The following is a 14669-nucleotide window of genomic DNA, read 5'->3' on the forward strand; positions in this document are numbered from 1 at the left end:
TCACAACTCCAACCTAACACTTAGTCTGAGTGGAGTGATTCAGAGATGCGATGAAGGAATTCATGCCATATCTGTAGTGGTGGGAGCAGCAGCCAGAAGAAAATCCAGTTTCTAGGAGCAGTATTGGTAGCAGGACCACGGGCAGCTAGTATCCAGTGTTCACTGGTGGCAGTAATGGTAGCCACCCAGCTAATAATTATGGCATGATTTTTGAAATAACAAATTATTTTATTAATTCTACTTTAGAAATGTTTTAACTTTTTATTTTGAAATAATTATAGATACATAGGAAATTGCAAAGATAGTACAGAGAAGTCCTATGTACCCCTTCAACCACTTCTTCCAATGGGCACAGTTATAAAATTATAATACAATATAAAAACCAAGAAACGACATTGGTATACATACATAGTTCTATCACATGTGGAGTTTTCTGTAGTAATCACCACAGCAATCAATATCCAGAATTATTCCACCTCCACAGATTTCCCTGTACTCCCCTTTACACTCACATTCATCAACCTTCCCTCCACTATCCCTAACCCTTAGCAGCCATTAATGTGTTCTCCATTTTTATAATTTTGACACTTAAAAAGGTTATAAAACTGGAATCACACCATTTGTCACACTGACTTTTTTTTCACTCAGTATAATGCTTGTGAGATACACCCAAACTGTTATATGTATGTATCAATGGTTTGTTCCTTTTTATTGCTGAGTACTATTCCATGATATAGATGTGGCACAGTCGGTTTAACAATTCACCCACTGAATCATATCTGAGTAGTTTCTAATTTTGGGCTATTATGAATAAAGCTGCTATAAACATTTGTCTACAATTTTTTTTTCTGTGAACAGAAGTTCTCATTTCTCTGGGACAAATGCTCAACAGTGCAACTGCTGGGTATTACAGTAAGTACATGTTAGTTTTATAAGAAACTGCCAAACTTTCCCAGAGTGGTTGTATCATTTTTCATTCTCATCAGCAACGTGTGAGTGATCCATTTTCTCCAAATCCTTGCCAGCATCTGTTGCATTTTTTTAGCCACTCTCATAAATGTGAACTAATAACTAATTGTGGTTCTAATTTCCATTTCCCTAATGTCTAATGATGTTGAAGATTTTTAACATGTACTTATTTATAGTCATCCATATATCCTCTTTGGTAAACTGTTTGTCTTTTGCCCATTTTCTAATTCATTTTTCTTCTTCTTTCTCTTTTTCATTTCTCTATTTCTTGCCTTCCGATGAGCTAAACTTTTTTGTAGAATTGGGCTATTCTATTTGTACCCCTCCAAAATTCATGTTGAAATCCAAACCTCACCATAGATGATAGTATTAGGAGGTGGGCCTTTGGGAAGTGCTTAGGTTGTGAAAATAGAGTTCTCATGAAAGGGATTAGTGCTTTAGAGGCTCCAGAGATACTTTTAATCCCTTCCACCATGTGAGGACATAGTGAGAAAAGGCCAGCTATGAAAAGACCCTCACCAAATGCAACCATGCTGGTGCCTTGATCTTAGGTTTCTCGGTCTCCAGAACTGTGATGAATAAATTTGTTGTTTATACCTAGTCTGTGGTATTCTATTATAGCAACCCAAATGGATTACGACAAAGTCTATTTTATTTATGTTTTGAGATATCTATATATATAAAAAACCACTGAGCCACCCAGGTGCCCCCGGGCCTTCATGGTTTCTAATGAGATGTCTGTTGTCATTGACTTGGTGTTCTTACAAGTAAGGTATCATTTCTCTCTCTGGTGGCTTTCAATATTTTTAATTTGTCTTTAGCTTTCAGAAGTTTGAAAATGATGCGCCTTGGGTGTAAATTTATTTGGCTGTATCCTTTCTGGAGTTCACTCAGCTTCTTAAGTCTATAGGATTATGCTTTTTTCCAAATTTGGGGAATTTTCAGCTACTTTCTAGCCCTTCTTTCTTCTTCTGTGACTATGACAAGTATGTTAAATTTTTTGTAATAGTCCAACATGGGCTTGAGGCTGTTTTTGTTTTTCACTTTATTCTTTTCTCTTGGTCTGATGGAATAATTTCTATTCCATCTTAGAGTTCACAGATTCATTCTGTCATATTATTCTACTGTTGAAGTCATCTATTGAGGTTTTTCTTAAAGTTCATTTATTAGATTTTTCAGTTCTTAAGTTTCTTTTTGACTTGTCTTTATACTTTCTATTTCTTTGGAAGATGTTCTGTTTCTTTGTTTAGACTTTCTCTTTTTCCATTTGTTCTAAGAATGCTCACAACTGCTCACTGAAACATGTTTATGAGGGACGTCTGGGTGGCTCAGCAGTTGGGCATCTGCCATCAGCTCAGGGTGTGATCCTGGAGTACCGGACTGAGTCCCTCATTGGGCTCCCTGCATGGAGCCTGCTTCTCCCTCTGCCTATGTCTCTGTCTCTGCCTCTCTCTCTCTCTCTCTCTCTGTCTCTCATGAATAAATAAAATCTTTTTGAAAAAAGAAACATGTTTATGATGGCTATTTAAAAATCCTTATTAGATGATTCTAATATCTGTGTCATCTTGGTGTTGATGTGTGTTGACTGTCTTTTCTCATTCTAGTCGTAATTATCATAGTTCTTGATATAACAAGTCATTTTCAAATGAATCCTAGATATTCTGCATAGTAGGAGGATCTGAATCTTATTTAAATCTTCTGTTTTATCACATGTGGGTAAGTCCACATTCCCACTCAGCCTCCACTGACACCTGAGAGAGAAGATCTCCTTTTTATTGATGGCTAAGTGAGAGTTCCAGCTTCATATTAAGGTTTTACTGATATCAGCCTCACTGGGAGGGACCTGGGTACCTCATTACATGGTAAATGTGTATCATTTTTAGTGCTGGGTGGTGATAAAAATCTCAATTCTCCACTAGCTTCTTTTAACATGACTTCATTGGTTAGGGAAAGATGCATCTCATTATCATCTTTAGGGATGGAGATCCAGGGTCCCCACATGGTTTCTGACATTGTGGAGATTGGGCTATTCCCACTCCCCATTTGCCCTACCCTGACACTCTGTCAGGAGACTAAAGACCTCATGGGCAAGAGTGGAAGTATACAGTCTCTCGTTGGCTTTTGTTGTAAGTGTAGGGCAAGAATGGAAGTATACAGTCTCTCGTTGGCTTTTGTTGGTAAGTGTAGGGCCAGAGTCTCCCCTCTGGCATTTAGCTAAAGTAGGGAAGTTACTGTCTAAAAATTTTTTTCTGTCTTGCTATTCTATCTTTGTCTTTTAGGTATATAAAGATGTTGGGGCTTTTTATTTTTTGATCTATGTCCTTACGTGTTTCTAGTTTGCAAGCTTCCCCAGCATCTGGTTTGGGATATATGAGGCCAAAAGAAATCCCAGGGAACTCACCACCATGTCATTCTTTGGGATCCAAATTCCCTAGAGGGTATGCCATCTTATCTCTAACTTTCAAGGTCTTCTCATGTTTGGTTTATATATAATCCCCAAGGATCAATAGGAAAAAGTACATCTACACCATTTGCCCTTCCTGCTGGAAGCAGAAGTCCTCAATTCTGATGCTTTAAAAAGAAAAAGTACAACTAACTGGCATTTCTAATGTACAATCATACTATAAGAAAAATAATTTGATCTCTTATTTTACAATATATACAGCACTTATCTTGTTGTCTTAGATGATTTGCTAAAACATCAAGAACAATTTGGGGTAATAATTTCAGTAAGTAACATACTTTTCTTTTTCCTGAAATGACTTTACCATTTCCCCAATTTAGAATGTTTGTTGCTTTTTTACAAGTAGTTTTAAAAATCATATTTAGTAGTTTCTCTTCTTTTTATTTTTTATATATTTTTTTATATATAGTAGTTTCTCTTCTTATTTTACTTATTCATAATGCTTCCTCTGTCTTAGTCACAAATCTAATCCACCACCTATTCCTGTTGATTCTACTATTTTAAGTACACCTTAACTACCGTCTATTCTATCATCCTATTGTTAGAAGGGAGCATGAATAAAGAGGGAAATGGAGAAAGAAAATTTGAAGAATGAGGCAGAAGAGGAATAGATGGAAGAAGGAAAGAAAAAAGAAGAAAACAAGGATCAAAGAAAGGATGAATGAAAATACTTGTAAATAAATGGAATAATTAAGATAAGGAAAAATAAGAGTGGAGAAAGAATAGATATTAAGTTGAAACAGAAAAAGCAGTAAGAAAGAGAATAAGGAACCAGAATGCAGAAGGAAGAAAAGATGTAGAAGAGTATGAAGGGAGACAGAAGGAGAGAGATTAATAAGTAGATGGAAAAGAAAGGAAAATAAAAAAAGGAGAAGGAAGAAAATGGGGAAGAAGGGAGCAAAGGAAGTAATACGGGAGAAAAGAGTGTGTTTGAAGTAAGAGGGACGGGGACAAGAAGAAATGATGTGGAGTCACACCTCACAAATGGCAGATTTCATTCTGCAGAGAGAATGTCCACTATAAGAAGTTCCTCTTTTTTCTCCTTAAATACCCAGTTCCCTTTATATTTGGTACCCACCAAAGTGCCCAAGGTCATTTCTCACATTATGTCACTCTTAAGGTAAGACCACTGTGGTTTTCAACTAGTAAGAGCCATGTGCCCCACATTTTGAATAGATAAATTTGTTTGCAATACTCATCATTTACCACATACTTTCTGCTGCTGGTTGTTCATCAGGTATGGATGTTATCTGACATTTCAGGTATGCAGGAAATAATAAGTTTTCTTTTTCTCTGCAACTCAATTTATAAATTCTGTGCCAGTTTCCCAATCTTTTGAGTGGTTGAAACTCAATCTCCAGCAGTATGGAGTTCTCCTCATCCCTTTCTTTGGGGTTGTATCTAATTTATGAGACCTTAGTGTTAAACCATCAGAATGGGTTCCGTGGAGTCTCCTATATCCATTCTGACATTCATGTGATAGATAGCTGGTTTACCAGTGTCTATTTAAGCAGGTAGCTGTTGAGTTGAGCCTCATTCTTTACTACAAAACCCTCTTGGGGTCTCTCTGAGGGTGTCATATACCACTCTTATACATGAGAAACATTCTGCTTCTCCTATCATATCTATTGCGATGGGGCCTGTTCAACTCTGTGCGGCTGACTTTGCCTAACATATCCTTATATTCCCATGACATCCTGAGCTGAGAGAAACTATGTGAGGAAACCCAAAGCTCAAAATCCCTACGGACACCATACAACCATTTCTATCTATTTTGTAGTCTTCATCAACAAGGAGCTGGTCTTACCCAGGAAGTGAAGCTAGAAGCCACATTGCTAGAGGAGCTCACAAACCTACCTTGGGGTTTCTTCCTATCCCTGAAATACAGGGCCTAGGTTTTTTCAGTTTTCAGGAACCCACAATAGCTACTGACTCTTTGCTTCCTGTCTGCTTTTCTTCTTAACACAATCAATGTGAAGCTGGAGGCACAGCCTTGAAAAGAAGTGCTAAAAACAACAAAAGGCTAAACAAATAAAAATCAATGACTTTTCTTGGACTCGACAGAGAAATGAAGTTTTAAAATAAACCACCATCCTGAAGTCTTGAGGAACAGGCAAATCCAGAATCACAAATGAGATATACTTACCTGAAACAGAAGCCACTAGAGCTATAAACTTGTAGGAACACTTAACTGATAATTTTGACAAGATGCTGGAGGCTGAGTGTGGACTAGAGTGAAAGTGAGAAACTCCTGGGAGTGGTAGTCTTGGGGGGAGGCACACTTTCATGGGCTTTACTTCCAGGAATCTCACCAGGTTCTCACAGTGCAGGTCCAAAAAAGACACCCTTGTAGTCCTGGCAGGAAGAGGGGAAGAATCTTTGTGAATATCTTTATGAAATATGCCCAGAGCCTTCTCCATAACAAAGGCCTAATTTCTAGGAGAAAAGATTACCAGGGCCTTGTTCCCGAGCCATGGAAGAAGGACATCCTTCTCATTCCAAACCCCTCTAGTTTTCCTATCTCGTCTAAGACAGGGTCACAGAGAGGGGGACTACACAAGAAGAAATATCTGTAAAGGTCACAGGCCCACTAAAACTCTGAGATTTAATTGGAATCTTACAAAACACTCTCTTTTCTCCCATACCATACCACCACACCAACAGGGGCTCCAGTATATTAACAGTGGGTTACAGCTGAATGAACTTCAAAACAAAGACTCTCTAAGGAAGAAGACTTAAGGAAGCCTAAAGTCAAGAGAGGAAACAAAATCAAGGATGCTGAAAGAATATGGAGCCTTTGGCACCTAATGCTAATGGAAACTTTAAACAAAGCCCAGTCCTAACAATATTAACATAAATCTTCACACTAGAGACCAATCTATCTATTACCTAGTATATCATGTCCAGCTTTCAACAAAAAATTAGAAGGCACACCAAAAAGCAAGAAGAAAAAGTCTGAAGAGACAAAGGAAACATAAAACTCAAATATGACAGAGTGTTGGACTTATCAGATGGGGAATTCAACACACTGTAATTAATATGTTAAAGGACCTAATGAGAAAAGCAAACAACACGCAAGAATAGATATGGGTAAAATAAGCAGAGTGATGGAAATTCTAAGAATCAAAAGGAAATGCTAGAAAAAAATCCTAACAAATGAAGAATGCCTTTGGTGACTCATTAGTAGACTAGACATAGCTGAAGAAAGCTGGAAGGTAGATTAAGAGAGACTTTCTAAACTGAAAGGTAAACAGGAAAAATAATTTTTTAAAAAGGAACATTTAAGAACTGTGGGAAAATTTCAAAATATGCAGCATATGCATAACTGGAACACAGAGGGAGAAGAATGAAGTGGAAGAAATATTGCAAATAATAGTGGCTAAGAATTTTCCAGAATTAACAAAGACAACAAAGTACAGATCCAGGAAGCTCAAAGAACATCAAACAGGTAAATATTAAAAGATTTACACTGAGGCACATTAATACTCAAAGAGAATTAATGCATAAGACCAAAGACAAAGAAAAAATCTTGAGGGGCACCTGGGCGGCTCAGTGCTTGAGCGTCTGCCTTTGGCTCAGGTCATGATCCCGGGGTCCTGGGATCGAGTCCCACATCAGGCTCCCCACAGGGAACCTGCTTCTCCCTCTGCCTTCGTCTCTGCCTCTGTGTCTCTCATGAATAAATAAAATATTTTTTTAAAAAAAGAGAAAATCTTGAAAGAAGCTAGATGAAAAAAGTTTCTCATTTATAATGGAACATGGTTAAGAACTAAAAGCTTCTCATCAGAAACCATGCAAGCAAGAAGAGAGTGGAGTGAAATATTTAAAACATTAAAGAAAAAAACCCACTGACCTACATTTCTATATCTAGCAAAGTATCCTTTAAAAGTGGAAGAGAAATACTTTCTCAGACAAACAAAAACAAGGAATTCATCACCTTTAGATCTATCCTACAAGAAATGTTAAAAGATTTTCTTGGAGCAGAAGGAAAACAATATATAGCAGAAACTTGTAATTACATAAAAACAGGAGCATTGGAGAGGGGACAAATGAAGCTTTCCTTCAAAGAGGAAATCAAAACTGCAATGATAGGGGAGCCTGGGTGGCTCAGCAGTAGAGCATCTGCCTTCAACTCAGGGCGTGATCCCAGAGTCCTGGGATCGAGTCCTGCATTGGGCTCCTCGCAGGGAGCCTGCCTCTCCCTCTGCCTATGTCTCTGTCCCTCTCTCTGTGTCTCTCATGAATAAATAAAATATTTTTTAGAAAACTGCAATTATAGATAATTTGGCGTGCTTTAATCAAAGGAAATTTATGCGATACATTTCTCCATTATTGCATGCAACACATAAGAGAAACATTTCAAACATAAACATATATCAAAAATAAAAGAATGGAATAAATTATGGCATACAATAAACAAATGATGTATTAATATCAGACATAGTACTTTAAGGCAAAACATTTTAGATGAAAAAGTTCGCGGCATAATATAAATAATACACAAATCATAATTTAACAGATATGCATGAAGAAATACTAAAACCAAAATCATAGAGGAGTTAATGATAGAATAATCATGCAAAATAATGGGTCCTTCTTGAAATTTCTACATAGGTTCTATACATTGAGACCCAAACATAAAACATTATGGTGCTTCCTACTGGGTATCTACCCAAAAAATATAAAAACACTAATTTAAAGGGATATACGCTTATTGCAGCACTATTTACAATAGCCAAATTATGGAAGCAGCCCAAGCAATCCACTGACAGATGAATGGATAAAGATGTGATGTATATATACAGTGGAATATTAAGCCATAACAAAGAACGAATGGAGCTAGAGGGTATAATGCTAAGCAAAATAAGTCAGAGGAAGACAATACAATATGAATCCATTCATATGTGCAATTTAAGAAACAAAACCAACAAGTAAAGGAAAAAGAGAAAGAGAGAGAGAAACCAAGAAACAGACTACAGAAAGCAATTGATGGCTACCAGAGGGGAAGTGGGTGTGTGTGTGAAATAGGTGACAAGGATTAAAGGTGACACTTAATCATGATGAGCACTGAGTTGTGTATAGAATTGCTGAATCAGGGGCATCTGGGTGGCTCAGTGGTTGAGCATCTGCCTTTGGCTCAGGTAGTGATCCCAGGGTCCTAGGATCAAGTACCACATTAGGATGTCCATAGGGAGCCTGCTTCTCCCTCTGCCTATGTCTCTGCCTCTCTGTGTGTCTCTCATGAATACATAAATCATAAAAAACTTTAGAAATTGCTGAATCACTGTATTGTACACCTGAAACTAATATTATACTGTATGTTAACTATACTGGAATTTAAAAACTTAAAAAATTTAATAAAAACATTATGTTGCCTCAAAATGCGCACTACAGAATTCTTAAATCCTTCTTCTGTGTTTTTGGGTAGAAGTTAACTTGATTTATATATGTGCAAGTATTTTAAAAGAAATTTTAAAGTATGCCTACTAAATGCTATGCATTGTGTAAGTCCTGGGGAAACAATGATGAGAAAAAACACATTTATTACCTGTTTTCAAGGACTACTGGATTTCAGTCAAATATGAACAAAACTTAGTCCAGTTAGACCTGCACAATTTTGAGATATTTTTATTGAGTTTGTGATGCCAATTTGCACCATAAGAGAAGGCAAAGTGACCTCCCAAGATTATATCAAATGATCTTGGCATAAACTTAAATAGGTTACATCTTCCTTCACATTGAACAATTTCTTATTCCCTTCCAATTGATTCCTCACTCCCATCACCACAGCAATTAACATTTCATTTAGGGAGAAGGTTATCAGAAGAAACAAGAGGAGGAAGCCTGCAAGTAGAACCTCTATGCAGTTTGAGGGTGTTTGTTTGATATCTCATCAGATAATTGTACCACATGGGCTTTTGGTATCTTATGACTTGGAGACCTGTCATTTGCACTGGAAAATTCACAGGTATATCTGAATGTAAATGTTCTTAGATACCTGGGATATGATTTAGCTCCACAGGTGTCCTCAATGTTTAGCATCAATATAAAACTTATAAACCACCTAATTTGAGAATCATGAAGCATTAACAACTATAACGGATATAGACCTGGACTTAAGTCATCACATACTTGAGCTTAAGGCATTTTCTGATTTCATTTAATGACACAAGAATCATCTGAAAAACACTGAAAAGATGGTCCATACCAACTCCAACATTGCACATACACCCCCACATGCACAATGATACATACACTGCATCTGAAATTTTTAGAACATAATGTTATATAATAATTATTCTGATAAAACATTTTCCAAGATATTAAAAAGCCTTTGCAAACTTCTTTATAATTATATAATATCCCATTATATAAATTTATCTACTCAACTAATTAACAAAGGTGTAGTTTCCATTTATTTTTGTTCATCAGATTATCATTGTGGTGATTTTTCCCCACAAAGCTCTGTGCATATCTCCAATTACTTCCTTATGATATATTATTAGAAATAGAATTACTAGGTCAAGGGGGTATGAACCATTTTAAGGCTGTTATTCAATACCAAAATGCTTTCCAGAAAGTTTTTACAACACTAGTAATATAGAAGAGTTCTCATGTACCCTTGATCATATTAAGTATTTGCTTTAAAAATATTAGTCTGGTTAAACAAAATATTTAATTGATTTAAATTGTATTCATTTTGTGATTAATGAAGGGGAACACACTTTCAGTGTTTTTTAGTCATTTCTACTTCTGTGAGAGTTTTTTAAACATTAAGGATATTAACTTTATGTCTATCATATTCATTGCAAATACATTTTTTTTGGTTTGTGGCTTGAATAAATAAATAAATAAATAAATATAAATAAATAAATAAATAAATAAAACCTTAAAAAGAAAAGAAAAGAAAAGAAATAATAGCAATCAATCTTGCTCGTGAATTCTTGATCTAGGATAACCTGCAAACTATTACTTTCTTTTCCACTGTCATTTCCTCCATTTTTTAGAAAAACACTAGGGGTGTCCTTACCCATTCAAAACCCAAGTAAATATTCATTTTTATGGAAAGTAATTCAGAAATGCATACTTATGCCTAAAATAATCTATGCTTTCTCAGTAATTTACCTATGAAACTTTGTTCTTAGCTGGAAATCAAAATATCTAAATTATTCTGATGTTTAAACAATGACAGAAACTTCTTTTATAGCATGAAGAAAACACAATACAAATTTAGCAGAATATTGAATGCGACTTTTAATATTGCCTCAAAATTTTAGTTAAAGCCACATAGCTTAAAAAAAAAAAAAGACACCAAGTATCTCCCTATCCTAAAGGGAGCCACCAAGGAGTTCTGAACAACACATTCTTACAAGACTTAGTCAGAATAGCAGACTAGTCACCCTACTGATACATATTTTATCCCTTCTCTGACCAAATGTGCTTAAGAGACCAGGAAAAATGAGAGAATTCACAGTGTTATAAGTCCTTGTCTTATAAGGAGTGGTCTCCCTCCTTTGTCAAGGCCATGAGAGGAGAGATCCAAAGAATCACTTATAGAGTTTGGGGAAGCCTGCATAGGATAAGAATAGAGGGAAGTATTTTAACACATTTTGGATATTTAATAGTTTCTCTCCAGATTGAAATTTCTGATGGTTACTCAAGTTTGACTCACTCCTAAAGGCTTTTCAACATAGACTGCATTCCTATGGCTTCTCTTCACTCTGTATTCAACTATACCAAATTAACATTTGAACTCTGGCTGAAAGATCCATGATCATTACATTTATAGGGTTTATCTCTACTGATGAATTTTCTGATGTTAACAAAATCAGAAGCCTGGCTAAAGGCTCTTTAATGCTCTTTAGATGTGTTTTCTCACCATCATAACCTTCTTGGTGACCTGTAATCTCTGAAATTGGGTAAAGTTAAGATCCTGTGACCCACACCATAGGCTGCCTATCCTATGTATGGGTTCATCCTCATGTAGGACAGTGTCTGAGATTAGAGCACGATTATTCCAACATTTACTATAGTCTTGGAAGCTCCCTGGTTGGGAGCCAATCCTGTATCTATCCCAAGCCTTAAACATCTATCCTTTGAAGGGACGTTAATCTGTCTCTTTAACTTTATACTCAAGTATAAAGATTTACCCTTGATATATGTGGTCATGTCCCCTGTGATCCAAAAATCTTCAAACCCCTGATGTTGAATATGTTTCTCATTTTGTTCAGACTCTTCCTTCTCATCTTGATAACAAAAATTTTAGAAGTACAACTGTCACTTATTATCTGATACTTGGCAGTACTAAGGAAACCAACAAGCTCAAAGGAGAAGAGAGGAGAAGGAGAAAAAAGGAAGAGAAAAAAGGAAAACTAAAAAGGAAAGGATTATCTAACAAGTCTCCACTATATAGCTTCTTAAGAGGGAAGCCAGGGACTGGATTTACCCTCCAATCTGAAAAAAAGAAAAACACTACAAAAAAGGACAAACACATGAAATCATTGTTTCTAAGACATTAGACACTAGGCAGTAAAAAACCGTGATCCCTGAGAGATTGGGAGGGGGCAGGGGAATGAGGTGAGCTTTAACAATTTGGATGTTTCCAGCTCATAGTGCAATGAAGGAGAATGCAGTCAGAGCCCAGAGGTTTTCCTTCGTTGAGGTGACAGATGACATCAGAAAGACCAAAGCAGCTAGAGGTCGGAGAACAGAATACCAAGAAGCAGAGAACTGCACTTAAGCAGAATTTTGAAAAATTTTGAAAGATGCCATAAAGTATTTGGCAGAATACTGATCAGTTAATGCATAAAAGTAAATTACCCAAAGCTGGAGAAAGAACCACTTGAAAAGATTAGAGGGAACAAGTGTCAAAAGCTCAAACAGGTCTGGGGGATCATGCCTCTTCCCGCCTGTTCCTACCATCCACAGCAGAAAAACTCTTTAATTCATGAGGCATGGGCTATTCAGATGGGACTTGCCTCAGTAGTCTGGGATAATTAGTTTTATGGAAAACATTGCTGTGGTCCTGCCTAAAATCTTAAAAGCAAAACTCAAAAAAGATTTAATTGCTTCCAAATAACTGCATCTCATAGTAAGTGTCAAGAAGATGTATAATAATACAAAGATATCTAGCACCAAAAGGCAAAAAATTTACCAAAATTTCACCAAAATGTAAAGTTCAAAAGGTAAAGTTCGTAATGCCTGGCATTCAAAAATGATAATAATAGTAATAACCAGGCATGCAAGGCAGCAGAAAAATGTGAGGGGGTAAAAATCGATCAATCCAAACTGACCCACAACTTTCATATGTGTTATATTTCGCAGACAAGCTCATTTAAAAAGTTACTATAACTGGGGTGCCTGGATGGCTCAGTCAGTTAAGAATCCACTCTTGATTTCAGCAGTTCAGGTCATAATCTCAGGGTGGTGAGACTGAGCCTTGCCTCAGGCTCTACCACACTGGCCTGCTTAAATTAATCTTTCTCTCCCCCTGCCCCTCCCTCTACTCCCTACAAGTGCTTTCTGTCGCTCTCCCTAAAAAGTTACTATAACTGTGTTCCTTATGTGCAAAAACCTAGAAGAATTGTCATATTAAGTAGAGAAATGAGACATTATTAGTAAGGTACAAATCATGTCTAGTAATAAAAATCATAATATTTGAAATGAATTTACTGGATGGAATTAACTAGTAAATAAATTAGTGAACTTAAGACATAACAGCAAATATTCTAAATGAAATAAAATTAAAATACAAAAATAAACAGCACATTAAGTGCTTTTTGTTCATGCCATTTCCTCTTCTGGGAATACTCTTCCCCCATCCCAACCATCCATCCATCCTTCAACCAATCAATTCTGAATCTACATGAGAGACTTCTAACTCTGGGAAATGAACAAGGGGTAGTGGAAGGGGAAGTGGAAGGGGGGATGGGGTGACTGGGTGACAGGCACTGAGGGGGGCACTTGACGGGATGAGCACTGGGTGTTACATGTTGGCAAATCGAACTCCAATAAAATATATATATAAATTCTGAACCTACCTACCTTCTGGTCTCAGTTCAATTGTCACTTCCTCCTTCGTTGGCCTTCCAGAGTAGGTCAAACTCTCTTTAAACTATAACACTTATTACAATGTCAATCTCACAAATATTTGGGTCTGTGATCGTCTGTCTTAAATTAGAAGACAGTAGCTCCATGAGGGCAGAGAAAACATGTTTATTTTTGTTTGCCCTGGTATCTCCAGCATCTTGAACTATGCCAGTCTTATAGTACCCCTGTACGCTGAATCCTACCTATATCTGTTACCTCTGGGATTTTGATCTTTTAATTATACCCTCTCTCTCATATCTGCAACCACTCTTTCCTGGCTATATCCTACCTAGCATCCCTTCTTTCTTATTAAATAAACCTCAACTTTTATTATAGGTGACAACGTTCTCAGCTGTAAACTTACATTTCCCTGACCCCCTTGCAGACAGTGGTAGCCATATGTGTCAGTTCTGTTCAATGGATGTAAGTGGAAATTGTTGGGTAAGATCTTGGGGAAAGCTCTGTAAAAAGGAGACTACTTCTACTGACAAGGTATTTTGTTCTCTCCTCTTCCCTACCTTCCTACCTGAGACAGACATGATGGATAAAGTTGTATAAGGCATCCTGCAACCACGAGGCACCTGAAAGATGGGAACCACATGCTAAAGATCATGAATCAAAAAAGTATGTGTATGTGAGGGGCCTGAGACATTGATAAAATCATGGAGGTCCTGGACCTCAATCCGTTGGATTTTAGATAAGATAAAGACACTCCCTAATCATGTTAAACAACTCATTTTCAGATTTGTTAACATGAAAAATTTCTCCTGCATGTACACAGTCTTTAACAGACTATCTCATTCACAGATGATTCCCTCTATGACTTACAATGTCTATGATTTATGACTTATGATCTCTACACACTGTCCCAATTCTCCAAACTATCCCACTAGCATGCACACTACTCTATTACTCCCATTTCTGCACATACATTGTTCTATCCTGTACTATTATACACACAATGTCCATACAGTACCATGACTCACTGTCAAATACAACTAGTTCTAATCAACACATACCACTGCCACCCCGTCACACCTATAATCACTCAATCCCTAGACTATCAGTGTCTAACACATTCACAATCACATAGTTCACAACCCCACTATAAAACCTTCATCATCTTCCAAAACTTTCTCACATGCTA

General features: G+C 36.7%; 1 protein-coding gene across 9 annotated transcripts in view; it reads right to left on the reverse strand.

The window, feature by feature from the left end:
• MAGED1 (MAGE family member D1) overlaps positions 1-14669 on the reverse strand; it is a 63481-nt gene that overhangs the window by 11200 nt on the left and 37612 nt on the right. For 3 of the 9 annotated variants that reach the window (XM_072816719.1, XM_072816721.1, XM_072816720.1), the window contains one exon: positions 5580-5788. The exons of 4 other annotated variants lie outside the window; for them this stretch is intronic. In XM_072816719.1, the coding sequence (XP_072672820.1) occupies positions 5580-5721 (142 nt within the window). In that variant the 5' untranslated portion in view covers positions 5722-5788. Of the gene's footprint in view, positions 1-5579; positions 5789-14669 lie in introns of those variants that run through there. 2 more of the 9 variants (XM_072816729.1, XM_072816730.1) reach the window with 2 other exon arrangements.

Source organism: Canis lupus, chromosome X, assembly GCF_048164855.1.
Source record: "Canis lupus baileyi chromosome X, mCanLup2.hap1, whole genome shotgun sequence".
Lineage (NCBI taxonomy): Eukaryota > Metazoa > Chordata > Mammalia > Carnivora > Canidae > Canis > Canis lupus.